Genomic DNA, 17,033 nt, shown 5'->3' with positions numbered 1-17,033 from the left:
CTCCAGCCTGGGCAACAAGAGTGAAACTCAAATAAAAACAAAAAGTTTACATACAATTGTAGCTGTTTTTGAAATATTAGGAGTCTTCCTCAGAAAAAATCTAAGAACAAGGTAAGGCTGACCAAATGTAAGTATGAAAAGTCACTTAAAGCATCTTAGTGAAGTTAGATGGAGACACAGCCTGTAAGTACAGATACGCATGAGTCAAGTGTTCTGAGACATCTACTGGGGTCTCCACCTCAACTGTAAGTTCTTAAATATTGTTTCCTATGATACCTACCAACTATTTTTTTTCAACTGTTATTCTCTCAAGGTTCTAAAATCTGTGCCAAGATGTAATTCAACTACTATTTTGGTGTGACCCCAAAATTAATTTTGTTCACTCCCTAGCTACTCTGGTGTACCAGTTTCAGCAGTTACCTGAATGTGCTACTGATTAAGTACCTACCAACTAGGACAGTGTTGCCCAACTACTGTGTCTCAGAAAGGCCTTCATAGCACTTTGGTCTAGACTGGGCTTTCCCCAGACCTTGGCTACTTGATACAAAGGTGTATCTGTACACACAAACCACTAATTGTTCCCACAGGTTGAAGCCTTCCTTTTGCCTTCCTGAACGAGTCCAAAAACAACTTGGGTTTGGAGTCCTCTATTGACTTTCTGCGTTTTTACAGATATAAACCTTGATACTGCAAGTGGATTTTTAGAAGAGGGTAAAAAAAAGGCTCCTCTGCCTACTGCCCACAATACACAGACAAACCAAACAGAACAGTGCTGAATGGTATCTCTGAAATGTGCATTTGGCCAGGCGCGGTGGCTCACACCTGTAATCCCAGCACTTTGGGAAGCCAAAGGCGGGCGAATCACTTGAGGTCAGGGTTTTGAGACTAGCCTGGCCAACATGATGAAACCCCATCTCTACTAAAAATACAAAAATTAGTCCAGTGTGGTGGCACACGCCTGTAATCCCAGTTGCTCAGGAGGCTGAGGCAGGAGAATTGCTTGAATCCGGGAGGCGGAGGTGGCAGTGAGCTGAGATCATGCCACTGCATTTCAGCCTGGACAACTGAGCAAGACTCTTGTCTCAAAAAAGAAAAAAAAATGCATTTATGCATTTATGTCCTATTTTAGAGGCTGGAGTGTCACAGAAGAATGAACTATTGGATCATTCCATAGGCTGGGACTGTATCTTAATATACCAAAAATAGATTTTGGCTGGGCAGGGTAGCTCATGCCTATAATCCTTGCACTTTGGGAGGCTGAGGTGGGAGGATTGTTTGAGCCCAGGAGTTTGAGATCAGCCTGGGGAACATAGTGAGACCCTGTCTATAGTTAAAGAAAAAAGATTTCTACTTTCTTCACTGTACCTGACCTCCCACCCCTACATACATGTATATAGACCTCCCTATTCTTGGGGGATAAGTTCTAAGACCCCCAGTGGATATCTGAAACTGAGGATAGTACCAAATCATATATATATAGAGAGAGAGAGAGAGAGAGAGAATGTTTTTTTGTATACATACATACCTATGATAAAGTTTATAAATTAGGCACACTAAGATTAACAATAATGGAACAATTATTACAATATACTGTAAGAAAGTTATGTGGAAGCTGGGCATGGTGGTGTGCACCTATAGCTCCAGCTACTTGGAAGGCTGAGCAGGAGGATGGCTTGAGCCCAGGAGTTCAAATCCAGCCTAACAGTGACCCCATCTCTTAAAAAACAAAAGATGGCCAGGTGTGGTAGCTCATGCCTATAATCCCAGCACTTTCAGAGGCTGAGGTAAGGAGGAGCGCTTGAGCCCAGGAATTCAAGACCAGCCTGGGCAACATATGGAGACCTCGTCTCTACAAAATATAAGAAAAATTAGCTCAGTAGGGTGGCACACAAGCTGAGATGGGAGGATCGCTTGAGCCCAGGGGGTTGAGGCTGCAGTGAGCCGTAATCATGCCACTGCACTGCAGCCTGGGCAACAGAGCGAGGCCCTGTCTTAAAAAAAAAAAAAAAAGAAAAAGAAAAATTATATATAGATGAATATATATGAATGTAGTCTCTCTCAAGACCTTATTGTACTGTACTCACCCTTCTCTTGATCTGTCCATCTGGTAACCAAGACAGTTACTAAATGTCAAGTGGGGAGTGTATACAGCATGCATATGCTGGACAACGGGACGATTCACCTCCCAGGCACGATGGAGCAGGACCGAGCAGGACAAAGCTGGACGGTGCAAGATTTCATCACATTACTCAGAATGGCATGCAGTTTAAAACTTATACGTTGTTTATTTCTGGAATTTTCTATTTAATATTTTGGGACCTCAGTTGACCATGAGTAACACAAACCACAGAATGCGAAACAGTGGATAAGAGAGGGATTATTGTCCATACTTTCGCCTAAGACAGTTGTGTATATTCTGTTAACTGGGTAGCAAAAGCATATAGAAAGGTTTTGGGGGGATGCAGTGCATTGCTCTTCTGTAATGACAGTAATTTACAAGACATTGCAGGAGGAGGGGTTAGAGGAGTGAAGGGAGGAAGAGAAGGATTCATGCCTATCTGTACAGATACATTTTCTTGCATTCCACTTTTTTTTTTTTTTTTTTTTGAGACGGAGTCTCACTCTGTTGCCCAGTCTGGAGTGCAGTGGCACAATCTCGATCTCAGCTCACTGCAACCTCTGCCTCCTGGTTTCAAGTGATCCTCCTACCGCAGCCTCCCAAGTAGCTGGGATTATAGGCATGTGCCACCATGCCCGGATAATTTTTTGTATTTTTAATAGAGACAGGGTCTCACCATGTTGGTCACGCTGGTCTTGAACTCCTGACCTCAAATGATCTACCCACCTTGGCCTCCCAAAGTGCTGGGATTATAGGCATGAGCCACCGTGTCTGACTGCATTCTACTTTTAAACTTTGAACTACATTTCATTAACAGTAAGCTTATTAATAAGCAAACCCTTTAAAATGTGGCATAAAAAGACTGGGCACAGTGGCTCAGGCCTGTAATCCCAACACTTTGGGAGGCAAAGGCAGATGGATCATGTGACCGCAGGAATTTGAGACCAGTCTGGGCAACATGGCGAAACCCTATCTCTACAACAAAATACAAAAATTAGCTGGGTGGAGCAGGTGTGCGCCTGTGGTCCCAGTTACTTGGGAGGCTGAGGTGGGAGGATCACCTGCGCCCAGGAGGTAGAGGCTGCAGTGAGGTGTGATCACACCACTGCACTCCAGCCTGGGAGACAGAGGGAGATGCTGTCTCCAAAAAACAAACAAAAAAAGGGGCATAAAAGATAGCTGTAGCGACTCTCAATGTCTGACCATCCATTATTTGAAAGTAATGTTCTCTATAGAATTAATTACATAATAGCATTGTAATTACTAAGTGCCATTAAAATGAGTATCAAAGGCTTTTACAAACTGGCAAATAAAATTTAACTCTGCAACCTTTGTTAGGTACATGTTATAAAAGTTTTTTTGTTTTGATTTGGTTTTTTTGAGGCAGGGCCTCACTCCATTACCCAGGTTGGAGTGCAGCATTGTGATCATAGTTCACTGCAGCCTCAAACTCCTGGGCTTGATCAATCCTCCCACCTCAGCCTCATGAGTACTTAGGAGTACAGGTGCTCACCACCACAGCTGGCTAACTTTTTAATTAATTATTTATTTATTTTTAGAGACAGTCTCACTCTTGCCCAGGCTGGAGTGCAGTGGCATGATCTCGGCCTACTGCAACCTCTGCGTCCCAGGTTCAAGCAATTCTACTGCCTCAGCCTCCCGAGTAGCTGGGATTAGAGGTGCCTGCCACCATGCCTGGCTAATTTTTTGTATGTTTAGTAGAGACAAGGTTTTACCATGTTGGCCAGGCTGGTTTCAAACTCCTGACCTCAAGTGATCCACCTGCCTCAGCCTCCCAAAGTGCTAGGATTACAGGCATGAGCCACCACACCTGGCTAATTATTTATTTTTTGTAGAGATGTGGTCTTGCTGTGTTGCCCAGGCTGGTCTTGAACTAATGGGCTCAAGGAATCCTCCTACCTTGGCCCCCCAAAGTGTTGGGATTACAGACCTGAGCCACTGCACTCAGACTTCTTTATTTTCGAGACAGGATGGAGTGCAGTGACACAATCATAGTTCATTGCAGACTCGAACTCCTGGGCTCAAGCAATCCTTCTGCCTCAGACTCCCAAGTAGTTGAGACTACAGGTATGTGCCACCACGCCTGGCTAATTTTTGTATTTTTTGTAGAGACGAGGTCTGTGTTGCCCAGGCTGGTCTTGAATTTCTGGCCTCAAGTGATCCTCCTTCCTCAGCCTCCCAAAGTGCAGGGGTTACAGGTGTGAGCCACTGCACCAGCCCCACATTATAAAGATTTTAAAGTTAGGCCAGGAAAGTTCAAGGTTGTAGTACAACATGATCATGCCTGTGAATAGCCACTGCAGTCCAGCCTGGACAACACAGCAAGACCCGCTTCTCTTAAAAAACAAAACAACAACAACAACAACAAAAAACACGTCTTGGCTGGGCATGGTGGCTCATGCTTGTAATTCCAGCAATTTGGGAGGCCGAGGTGGGTGGATCACTTGAGGTCAGGAGTTCAAGAACAGCCTGGCCAACATGGTGAAACACCGTCTCTACTAAAAATACAAAAATTAGCCAGGCATGGTGGCACATACGTACAGTCGCAGCTACTCAGGAGGCTGAGGCAGGAGAATTGCTTGAACCCAGAGGTGGAGGTTGCAGTGAGCTGAGATCACGCCATTGCACTCCGGCCTGGGTGACAGAGTGAGACTCCATCTAAAAACACACACACACACACACACACACACACATCTCTTAAAAAGTAAAGTTTACTAAGTCTTTTAAAGGAATAAGACAGCCTTCAGAAGTTGGGCACTGTGGCTCATGTCTGTAATCCCAGCACTTTGGGAGGCTGAGGCAGGCAGATCACCTGAGGTCAGGAGTTTGAGACCAGCCTGGCCAACATGGTGAAACTCCATCTTTACTAAAAATACAAAAATTTTTTGTATTTTTGTATTTTTTGTGGTGGCGCATGCCTGTAGTCCCAGCTCAGAAGCTGAGGCAGGAGAATCGCTTGATTCCGGGAAGTGGAAGTTGCAGTGAGCCGAGAATGCGCTGAGCGACAGAGCTAGACCAGACTCCCTCTCAAAAAAAGAAAAAAAAAAAGACAGCCTTCAGAAAACAGCATTACTCAAAATGCCTTGTGTTTAAATTTTAAAACTTTATTGGCTGACAGAAAACTGCCATACTTTCTTCCCACTACCATCCTGCTATTCCTGAATTTGATTTGCAAAAAGAAGCATAGACCAATAAGGGTCAACAGAATTTAAAGAAGTGGGAAAGATATGTTTACAATTAGAATATAAAACTTCTCTCTCAGTTTAAAAAAAATTTTTTTCTTTTACATATTTTAAAGTACAGCTTTGTTTGCTTTTTAGGAACCGTGGGAAACGCCGATTTATAATGTCTTTGGAAGGATACCCCATTTTGTAATTGTGGTCTTCCAGATTCTTCTTGGTTACAGATGTTGAGATGTATTCCACGGTACTCGCATTTCTGATAAATCCATGTTGTCTGGAAGAGGCTTCCTTTCAGCTTTCTGACATCTTATCAAGAATTAGTAGAGGGGCAAGAATTCTTGCCCTGTTAGTTTCCACAATGCAGCCATTTAACACCATCTCATCCAAAATGATGTGTACTTTATCCAAATTAAACATTATCTAGGGTTATATTAAGGAAATTAGTTTAAAGTTATAAAAATGTTAACATTCAGTAAAAATTTGTGGCTTAACCTGGAGTTTTCCCAGTGTAAATTAGTCTAAGCATGAGGTTTTTTTGTACAGAATTTCTGAAATTAAATTTAAAACTGGCATCCATATTAGAAATTGTTACCTTCACATATACATACCTAGTTTCACCTTGGTTAAGCTAACAGGTTAAGTAGGGATAAAAACGAAACAGCTACATTTTTTAACCAAAGGGATAGGGAGTCTACTAAGTGCTAGAGAACACAGCAAGTGTCATGTGGCAAGAGAATGACCTGAACTCAAAAATAATGGTGTCCTCCCAGACAATAATAATAACAGTAACAACCATTTGTTGAATGCTCCTGTTCCAGATATTGTGTTGAGTTTCAGCCCTCTGTAAATCTCTGATGTATGTTGTTACATATTATCCTTAGTTTACCCAGGATCAAACAGGTTCAAAGCATAGTCCAAAGCCACATGGCTAGCAAATGCCAGGATGGAATTTAAATCCAAAGCTTGGCCTTGACTGCTCTGCTTCCAGGCTCCTCAGGAGCGGCTAGACACCTCCCTCCTCAGCCCCCAAACCTCCACCCCAAAATAAATGCCTTGTTCCTTCAGTTATCTTCTCTGTCAGACAGACTGACGTAAAAATAATTATGAGGAGAAAACGAATGAAGAAGGCAGGGCGTAATAAAAATTTCTGGATTTCAAGACAGTATCTCTTACAAATGGGTAGTTCTAAGAAGTCATTTGAGAATGATGGAGCCACTTTGGCTTACAGGTGTTCTTTTTTTTTTTTTTTTGAGATGGAGTCTTGCTCTGTCGCCCAGGCTGGAGTGCAGTGGCGTGATCTCGGCTCACTGCAAGCTCCGCCTCCCGGGTTTATGCCATTCTCCTGCCTCAGCCTCCCCAGTAGCTGGGACTACAGGCGCCCGCCACCACGCCCGGCTAATTTTTTTGTATTTTTTTTTTTAGTAGAGATGGGGTTTCACCGTGTTAGTCAGGATGGTCTCGATCTCCTGACCTTGTGATCCGCCCGTCTCGGCCTCCCAAAGTGCTGGGATTACAGGCGTGAGCCACCGTGCCCGGCCAGCTTACAGGTGTTCTTACTGGAAAGTTAGCATGGGGCATCAGGAAAGAAGAAAATATTGTTAGACTATGATGTCTAGCAAACTAGAAAGAACTAAATACTTCCCTCAAGAATCCCTTCAACTGAATACCTAACTTTTCTTTTGTGAAAGAAGGGGAACTGGAATGAGATGATGACAATGAATGTTTCTCAATTCTACACCTTAATATCTGAAGTTCTGTATCTACTTATAAAGAGCAGGATCACGGTCTGTTACAAAAACAAAAACAGTTGACAGATTGTTTCAAACAAACTTCATTCAACAAATAGGTAATTCAATGCGCTAGGGGAGTTCAAAATTAAATCTTTGTAAAGTGAATTGTTCCCACTTGATTTTTTTCAACCAGACCAGATGTTCAAAGTCTACACTGTATTTGCTTAGTGAAGTGCAACTACACAGAATAGGACAAACGGTGAATGACTTTAAAGTTTTTATTAGGCTCTGTGTGAATATCTCATTAAGCTCTGTGCAAATAGTCCTCCAGCAGAATAAACTGTTTTCCAGGGGCCCATGGGAACTGTCCTTAAGTGACCCAGAAAAAAAAAAAAAAAAAAAAGCATCACTCTGATATACCTATTAATAATGTCTTCCAATTATACAGATGACTGCTTTGTCCCATGGCCAAACTGGGACTGGAATGTTAGGCCCTTGACTCCAACCTGTTCACTAGACCCAGAAGCCAGAACTTAGGTGAGACAAAGTAGGAATGGCAGCCAGGTATATACAGAAAGGCAGAGCTGAGAAGCACAGGTGGCTACGTGAAAAATGGCCTACAGAACCTTCCTGTTGTACTCACTAAGGGCAATGAAAGCCTTAGTGCCTTTGAAAATGTCACCTTCTCCAAGATAACTTCCTTTGAGATACAAGGAAATCTAATTTTAACCCATGAATTGGTTTGGGGATCAAGCTGCTCTGTGGCCTGCCCCATCTCCGGCAAGCAGGGGATCCGCTGTTCAGATGTCGCCTTGAGCAACTGCCCAACTATTTTGAAATTCAGATCAGAATTTACTGCTAAATCATATAAACCACTGACATCCCCACATTACAAGGACAAGGTCCTCCAGCAAGTCAATTTCCCAACATCCTGGAAACATGAGTTGCTCAGTGAGGTCACTGTATACTGTGGACGTGTGACTGCCTGTGTATCTGCGTATCTGACTCAAACTAACAATCATGCAGCTTTCTGGCACTATATGGGGAAACTACAGACCAAATCCACTGTGAGGCAAAGGGCTGAAAGCTGATTTCCCCCTGGAATCATGTGACTCTTTTAAAATAAGAATCCAGCTGTTGTTTACATCTTGATTTGGTTTATGAGCAACTTGTACACCCTGGTGAGGCCAAGAGTAATGGCATTTCGGCCATATGCCAGGTAAGCAGGGACCAAAAAATACCCTATATGCTAAGCCCATGGAATAAACACACTGCAATGGTGACATTTGAAATAGGAGGAAGTAAGAAGGGCCCAGACTGTTGGTATACTAATGTAGTGAGCTGAGAATGGCTATTGAAAGATGGTCTTACCTTCAGGCTATAATGAACTTGATTGACTCTAAAGATCCTAAGGAAACTTGTTTTCTTTCATGGGCCCCAGAGGTTGAGCTGACATGAACTAGAAACAATCTCCCAAAGAAGGGAGTTACTGAAGTCCATTTTCTCCCAACCTAGAAAGCTAAGAACCTTTCTGAATTTTCACATAATGTGGATTGGAATTGAACATTGCAGGGCTCATAGAATATTAGTGCCACTTGAAATCAACTTTTTAATTACAGTGATTGAAATGAGGCTGGGTGCAGTGGCTCATGCCTGTAATCCCAGCACTTTGGGAGGCCGAGGCGGATGGATTACCAGAGGTCAGGAGTTCAAGACCAGCCTGGCCAATAAACCCTGTCTCTACTAAAAATACAAAAATTAGCTGGGCATGGTGGCATGCGCCCATAATCCCAGCTACTCGGGAGGCTCAGGCAGGAGAATCACTTGAACCTGGGAGGAGGAGGTTGCAGTGAGCCGAAATGGGGCCACTGCACTCCAGCCTGGGCAACAGAGTAAGACTCTGTCTCAAAATAAATAAATAAATAAAAATGAAAATAAATAAATAAAGTGATTGAATTGTTTATGGTCCCATCATTGGAATTTTATTTTTTTTTTTAGATGCAGCTTCTCTCTACTGCTCAGGCTAGAGTGGAGTGGCGTGATCTCGGCTCACTGTAACCTCCATCTCCTGGGTTCAAGGGATTCTTGTGCCTCAGGCTCCTGAGTACCTGGGAGTACAGGCATGCGCCACCACACCCAGCTAATTTTTTTGTATTTTTAGTAGAGATGACGTTTTGCCACGTTGGCCAGGTTGGTCTCTATAACTCCTGAGCTCAAGTGATCTGCTTGCCTCAGCCTCCCAAAGTGCTGGGATTACAGATGTGAGCCACCGCGCCTGGCCCCAACACTGGAATTTTGATCTCTGGATAATAAAACACTTTTCCGTCATGAGTATTTTAACACCACAGTGGCAATCAAATTATCCTTTAATAAGTGAGAAACTGAGCAGCACAGACTCAAATGGAACCTCAAAAGGAATTCCAGGGCAGAGACCAACCTAGAAACTACAATTTCTAACTCTAGGCTTGGGTCTCAGATCCCTTGGTTTCTCATTTTATTTCTTTTTTAAAAACATATTCTAGCTAAGTGTTCTTTAATAAAATATGTAGGGTGGGAAAACTTGCTTTCTTACTATTCATACTTTAATTTCCCACCAAATTGGATAAGCGGCCAAGGGCCACTGTGTTCACATTTCCCCCAGAAAATACTACCATATCGAAGGCTACCATTATGAAGATTCTGCATAGTCCTGGAGACATTCTTCTTGGAGTACAGTATAGTCTTCTGTTCACTTTTTTTTTTTTGGTGAAGAAAAGGTCTTGCTCTGTTGCCCAGACTGGAGTGCACTGGCACAATCTTGGCTCACTGTAGCCTCGACCTCCTGTGCTCAAGTGATCCTCTCACCTCAGCCTCCCAATTAACTGTGACCGTAGGTGCACCACCACGCCCATCTAATTTCTTTATTTTTTGGAGGGATGGGGTTTCACTATCTTGCCCAGACTGGTCTTGAACCCCTGTGCTAAAGTGAGGCACTTTGCCTTACTCGGCCTCACAAAGTGCTGGAATTACAAGAGTGAGCCACTGTGCCTGGCCCTGTTCACATTTTGTCTCTTGCTAATTAGGCCACTGAAAGGGACTCTTTTTTTTTTTTTTTTTTTTTTGAGACGGAGTCTTACTCTGTTGCCCAGGCTGGGGAGCAGTGGTACGATCTTGGCTCACAGTAACCTCCGCCTCCCAGGTTCAAGCAATCCTCCCGCCTCAGTCTCCTAAGTAGCTGGGATTATAGGTGTGTGCCACCACGCCCAGCTAATTTTTGTATTTTTAGTAGAAATGAGGTTTCACCATGTTGGCCAGGTGGTCTCGAACTCCTGACCTAAGGTGATCCGCCGGCCTCAGCCTCCCAAAGTGCTGGGACTATAGGCGTGAGCCACCGCGCCTGGCTGTTATCTTTTTTAAAGTCGGTTTTCATTAAAGGCCCACTCGTATTCTGAGAACAACAGGATACCCAGCTGTGGTTTTGCTTAAAGTTTATGTAGGCTTAGTTATGTAGGCTAAAACATAAAGTTTCTGTTTGCTTAAAGTTATTTAGGCTAATGTAAAATTAAATATGAAAGTCAGAGGTGGGTCAATGAGCCTGTTATTATTCTCATTTTTCCCCCTAAATCTCTCTTGCTTCTCATAACTTGCTGTCACTATTCCTGACTAAAATGGAACCCAAAAAAATGGAACAAAAGGAATAGGGTTAAAGCTGAGGGACCTGGTGGTGAGGAATGCTGGTGGATGAATATAGCACCTACAGGGCTCCTTAAAGGAAAGAGGAAAGTGGTCAGGGCTAGTGGGAGCCAGAAAAAACCTGGAGGCAGAACTGTTGGGTCTGTAACATTCACATCTCCTTCTGGGGTACTGGCTGACTCCTGGGGACTGTTCCTATCCAAGACTCTCATCACCCACCACGGCCCTGGCTAGAGCTCCCATGCTGGAGAAGGCCCTGGGTCCCTCGTCCCTCAGTGCCTGCCCTTCCCATGGAGGAACGGCTGCACGTGTTCCCTCGGACCCACAGGCCAGTCCTCACTGTCTGCCAACGAGGCTTTCCATTTCATATTTTCAAAAGGAAAAAAGATGTTTCGAAATCTGAACGTGAACTCCACTTTTGGAGAGCATGTTTTCAACAAGACATTCACAGATACTCTCAAATGTTTTCATCCTTTCTGACTCCTCCAACCAAAGGCATTTCTCTAAAACATCTCCCCTTATTCACAAAAAAGCTTCGACAACACCAAGGCACCATGGTGACAGGCATTTTATAAATGTTTTGTTAGAGACTAAATTGCCACAGTCTACTCCAGATGATTAATTTTTTAAAAATACGTCAAATTTAGGCTGGTTGCAGTGGCTCACATCTGTAATCCCAACACTTTGGGAGGCCAAGGTGGACATATCACTTGAGGTCAGGGGATCGAGTCCAGCCTGGCCAAAATGGAGAAACCCTGTGTCTATTAAAAATACAAAAATTAGCCAGGGATGGTGGCAGGCACCTGTAATTCCAGCTACTCAGGAGGCTGAGGCAGGAGGATCACCTGAACCTGGGAGACGGAGGTTGCAGTGAGTTGAGATTGCACCACTGTACTCCAGCATGGATGACAGAGCAAGGCTCTGTCTCAGAAAAAAAAAGAAAAGAAAAAAAATGTCAAATTTAACCTGCCCAATTTATAATCCTAGAGTCAAGGGCCCTAGAAACCCAGAAACTAGTATCAGCTCTGCCCTAAAGTAGCTCTACGGATTGGGACATGTCACAGAACCTCTTTGGGCCTCAGCCTTTTTACCTAAAAAGTGAGGTTTTACACCAGCCAACGGTGACTCACCCAGCCCTATGGGAGGCCAAGGTGGGAGGATTGCTTGAGCCCAAGAGTTCAAGACCAGCCTAGGCATCATATTGAAATGCTGTTCTTATTAAACAAAATTTTTTAATTAGCCAGCTGGGTGTGGTGGTGTGTGTCTGTATTCCTTGATGTATTTTTTTTTCCTTGATATTTTTGTTTTCCTACTCTGGAGGCTGAGGTGGAAGGATTGCTTGAGCCCAGGAGTTTGAGGCTGCAGTGAGCTATGATCACAACACTGCACTCAAGCCTGGGCAACAGAGCAAGACCCTGACTGTAAAAATTTTTTTTACATTAATTTTTAAAAGTGAGGTTTTAACCTGGTGATTGTGTAGGTATCTTCTAGCTCCAAAGTATCTGGCTCCTACGACTCTAAATATAACCTTCAGGGAAAGCGGAGCTATTCTTTTCTGATAATATCAAGCCATTCCTGGCTGGGTGTCGTGGCTCACACCTATAATCCCAACACTTTGGGATGCCAAGGGGGGTGGATCACCGGAAGTTGGAAGTTGGAGACCAGCCTGGCCAACATGGCAAAACCCTGTCTCTACTAAAAATACAAACTAGCCAGGTGTGGTGGTGCACGCCTGTAGTCCCAGCTACCTAGAAGGCTGAGGCAGGAGAATCACTTGAACCTGGGAGGCAGAGGTTGCAGTGAGCCAAGATGACACCACTGCACTCCAGCCTGGACAAGAGAGTGAGACTCTGTCTCAAAAAAAAAAAAAAATCAAGCCATTCCTGCAGTCATCACATGCTCCATCATACCTCAGAAGAAATGCTTAAATAATGATTTTATTGGCCAGGCGCGGTGGCTCAAGCCTGTAATCCCACCACTTTGGGAGGCCGAGACGGGCGGATCACGAGGTCAGGAGATCGAGACCATCCTGGCTGACACGGTGAAACCCCATCTCTACTAAAAAATAAAAAATAAAAAAAACTAGCCAGGCAAGGTGGCGGGCGCCTGTAGTCCCAGCTACTGGGGAGGCTGAGGCAGGAGAATGGCATGAACCCGGGAGGCGGAGCTTGCAGTGAGCCGAGATGGCGCCACTGCACTCCAGTTCATTTAGAAGCTGCCGCTTCAGTGTTGGATGCTTCCCTGAAGAATTTGTTTGTTCTTCTGGCTGGTATTCCTATAGCCTCAGTTTGAACAAGTATTTTTGCAATTCCGCATTAAATCAGGCTGACATTATCTCCTACTTGGAGAAGCCCTATTCTGGTTTCCGGATCTCTAAAAGTATTTCAGATTTTAGGAAGCTGATGGAACTAGAGGTAGATGCCCCACAGTGGGCCTGATGGAGGCCTGCCTGCAAACCATGGTGGTGCTGATCTCTGCTGCCTGCACACCATCATTCTTCCAGGAAGCACCATGACAGATGCTAGCGGAGTCACAGAGAGGGCACACAGCACTGAGGCCCTTCCTATGCCCCGCCCTCAACTGCAATAAAAGGAGCGTGAATCAGGGTTCTTTCACACAACCCACCAGAGCTTTACGGCTCTAGAATCAACTGCTCAGGCTTTGAGATTTTAAGAGTTTATAAAATACAAACAGGAATGTTGTAAAGATGTTTTTGTTTTTATTTTTAAAGACAAGGTCTTGCTCTGTTGCCAGATTGGAGTGCAGTGGCACAATCACGGCTCACTGCAGCCTCAGTCTCCCAGGCTCAAGCGATCCTCCCACCTCAGCCTCCCTAGTAGTTGGGACTACAGGCACACACGACCAATGCTTGGCCTTTTAAATTTTTTGTAGAGACTGGGTCTCCCTATGTTGCCCAGGCTGGTCTCAAACTCCTGGCCTCAAGCAATCCTCCTGCTTCAGCCCTCCAAAGTGCTGGGATTACTGGCATGAGCCATGGTGCCAGGCCTGAAGGTGTTTTTAAATCAAGAAAACATTCTGGATTCTAGCGTATGTTTGTGGGACCTGGATGCTAGCCTCTATCTGTGCCTCACAAGAGTATAAAGCAGAGACCCCAGCCTGCTCTCGCTTGTCTCCCCAGGCACGTAGGTGGGACATCCCCACTACCAGCCCAGCCTTCCTATCATTCCTGCCCCTAGTCTTGGGGTGAAGGTTGAGGAGAGGCTTGCAGAGGCCGTGGTGGCAGGCTCTGGGATATCTAGGGACCTTATAAATTCTAGGAAGTCAGAGGATGGTCAAGCAGTGGACAGGGAGGGCTGGTGGCCAACTGCCCCATGATGGGGAAGGGGTGCTGGCGAAGCAGAGACAGAGTGGGCCCTCTAGAGCACAGGGCCCGAGGAGCCCCTGACTGTCCAGGCCTGAAGGCTGTACTGCTGCATTCCATTCTAGCCAAAATAAACTAAGTCTTTAGGCCTCTTTAAAGGCACCAAATACTGAAAAGGCTGTGGAGGTTTTCTGTACCTTCACGCGCAGAGCAGGTGTGCACCGATTTGAAGAGTAGTTGGTGTGTATCCCATACTGTGCTGTTCATCGGTGCCATCCCCTGGCTATTCAGTAGATGGGGGTGGTGGAGGCAGCTCCTTTGAATTATGAACTGTCTGGAGAAAAGCAAGCCTGCTGGGGCTCCAGGGCTGAGCATATTTTGTGAAGTTCATCAATTGGTTCCTAAAAAAACCACCTTAATTCATAAAATTGAAGTCTTTTTTTTTTTTTTTGAGACGGAGTCTGGCTCTGTCGCCCAGGCTGGAGTGCAGTGGCCGGATCTCAGCTCATTGCAAGCTCCGCCTCCCGGGTTTACGCCATTCTCCTGCCTCAGCCTCCCGAGTAGCTGGGACTACAGGCGCCCGCCACCTCGCCCGGCTAGTTTTTTTGTATTTTTTAGTAGAGACGGGGTTTCACCGTGTTAGCCAGGATGGTCTCGAACTCCTGACCTCGTGATCCGCCCATCTCGGCCTCCCAAAGTGCTGGGATTACAGGCTTGAGCCACTGCGCCCGGCCGAAATTTGAAGTCTTAAATAAATCTACCAAGGTATGTGATGGGGCAAACTCTCCCTATAGAAACAGGCTTCACGAATCTTCAGGCCTCACTGCAGCCGGGTGGGTGAAGTGGAACTGAAGAGTGCACAGGAGTGTATTCATAGCACGTGAATGATTTAGGTCACTGATGGGCTTGGTCCCGAGGGGGCAGCCCGCCCCACCTGACACCACTGCACCAGAGGGTTTCCACTAACTGGAAGACTTTCAGCAAGCCGGAGTTGCTGTCCTGATTTCTTATGCTTAGGTCATTTCTTTTTAAAATCCAATCTGTCTTGCTCTGTGATGTCAGCCTTACTAGAAGTAGAACAAGTCCATACTAGGGAGAAATGTAAATGGTGCACTGTATTTCTCTAAGTCTAACTGTACAGGTTCTCGGAAACTGCCCTAGCCTTAAAAAATCAGGGGGAAAAGCCTCTGGAGAAAAAGACGGGGCTTCCTGCGAATTTATGAGGTTTTGATTTCCTTCTCCTGTGCCAAAACCAAGCTTTAACTCACATCTGTCCCATGTGGGCTGACAAGGAGGGCTTTCTTAAGCCTGAGCAAATACAAACAAGATTATGTACCGTTAGCAGTCGAAGGACCAAATCTAGGTAGCCATTATAGCAGTTTGCTTGTTTTTAACCTTTTAAGGCCTAAGGGAGCTTTCCTGGCAGAGTGGATATAAGCACTGCTGGCTGCTCCAGGAGGTGCCTGGCTACATGCTACCACACAGTGATGCAGAATGCCTACACCCTCCCCAGATGGAGCAGGAACCGCAGCCGAGCCTTGATAAGGTCCCCTTGTCTTTCTGCTGTGTAACCAGTCTGCAGAGGTCCTCCTTGGACATGTGATGGTTAAAAAGGACTACGTATGAAGCAGAGAAGAGTCATGGGTTTTTAATTAGATATTTTTCAGATGGCTAAGGGTGGTAATCTTTTAAGAACGTCAACACTTTGGGAGGCCAAGGCAGGAGGCTTGCTCCAGCCCAGAAGTTTGAGACCAGCCTGTGCAACAGAGTGAGACCCCATCTCCACAAAAAAAAAAAAATTAAAAAAATTAGCCAGGCATGGTGTTGGGTACCCATAGTCCCAGCTACTTGGGAGGCTCAGGTGGGAGGATCACTTGAGCCCAGGAGATCCAGGGTGTAGTGAGCCATGATCACACCTCTGCACTCCAGCCTGGGTGACAGAGCAAGAGCCTATCTCAAAAAAAAAAAAGTGTCAACAGAAAAGAGGGGGCGCATGCCCTTCTCTGCTGCCTGCTCCACTTTTAGACCACTGGAAGTACAAGTGAGATCAAATCTGGAGCAAAGACGTAAACTTCCAGGTCTAGAGAGACTTAGTTCCCTTCTCTAAATGATGTAAAATTCCTAATTTGCCAGATGGATATGCCTAAGTAATTCCTAAGGACAGTAAATATATATAACTTGGTTAGAGGGGAAGAGAGGGTGAAAATGAAACCAGGTAAAATGAAGGGAAAATTGTATATCTTGGCGTAAAATTGTAATTCAAACAAGAATGCTGGAGCTCATCACATAGACCTATACTACACACCAGAAGGCTACAAAGACAAGTATCCCCATCTTTATTTCTAGTAAACATCTAGTAAATATCCAACACATCAACACGACTCATCCAACTAGAACACATATCCCTTCACCTCTGAGTCACGTTAACTCTCTCAATATCTAGTCTTGTAAAACTCTCTTCCTGTTTCAGATGTAAGGTAACTCAGCTCAGTTACCTAAAGTCATGGCAACATCAACTATTAAGGCTGAGCAGGTGTTAAAGCTCTTCCAGTCTTCATTCTCTCATTTTAAGACGAGGGGGTTATGTGCCTTGTCCAATACACACAGCTAGTCAGTGGCAACACCAAAAGTGCAAACTGAGTTCTCTACTCCCAGTGAAGTGTCTTTTAGCCCTTGCTATCTTCCTGATGACTGTCTAAATCAAAAAGCTTTTTGTCTACTTGTACTTTGTTCAAGTAGGAAGAGATTTATTTTGAATTGCTTTGGATGGCTTAATTCAGATAGAATATTACATGTTGAATAAAAACAAACTGTAATATACAGACCATGCTGAATGAAAATACACCATAATATACAACATGGTCTGTATATCACGGCACTTTTTATTCAGCATGCTAAAACCTACGAAGGGATCTATAATCTCTTCTAGGTCACAGTGATCATAGATTTGGGTCACTCACCACTAGAGGGCACTCAGATTTTCCCAG

The 17,033-nt window shown here is 44.7% G+C and overlaps 1 protein-coding gene across 3 annotated transcripts in view; it reads right to left on the bottom strand.

Moving 5' to 3' along the window:
* Window positions 1-2,163: 2,163 nt before the first annotated feature.
* Window positions 2,164-17,033, bottom strand: part of AP4S1 (adaptor related protein complex 4 subunit sigma 1) — a 77,715-nt gene continuing 62,845 nt past the window's right edge. For 2 of the 3 annotated variants that reach the window (XM_065548696.2, XM_045396259.3), the window contains exon 6: window positions 5,224-5,742. In XM_065548696.2, coding sequence (XP_065404768.1) covers window positions 5,614-5,742 — 129 coding nt within the window. In that variant the 3' untranslated portion in view covers window positions 5,224-5,613. Of the gene's footprint in view, window positions 2,221-5,223; window positions 5,743-17,033 lie in introns of those variants that run through there. The other variant, XM_045396260.3, reaches the window with a different exon arrangement.

This window comes from Macaca fascicularis, chromosome 7 (assembly GCF_037993035.2).
Source record: "Macaca fascicularis isolate 582-1 chromosome 7, T2T-MFA8v1.1".
NCBI classification, from domain to species: Eukaryota; Metazoa; Chordata; class Mammalia; order Primates; family Cercopithecidae; genus Macaca; species Macaca fascicularis.
Note: the sequence above shows the minus strand (reverse complement) of the source record. Positions and strands in the feature narration are given on the sequence as shown.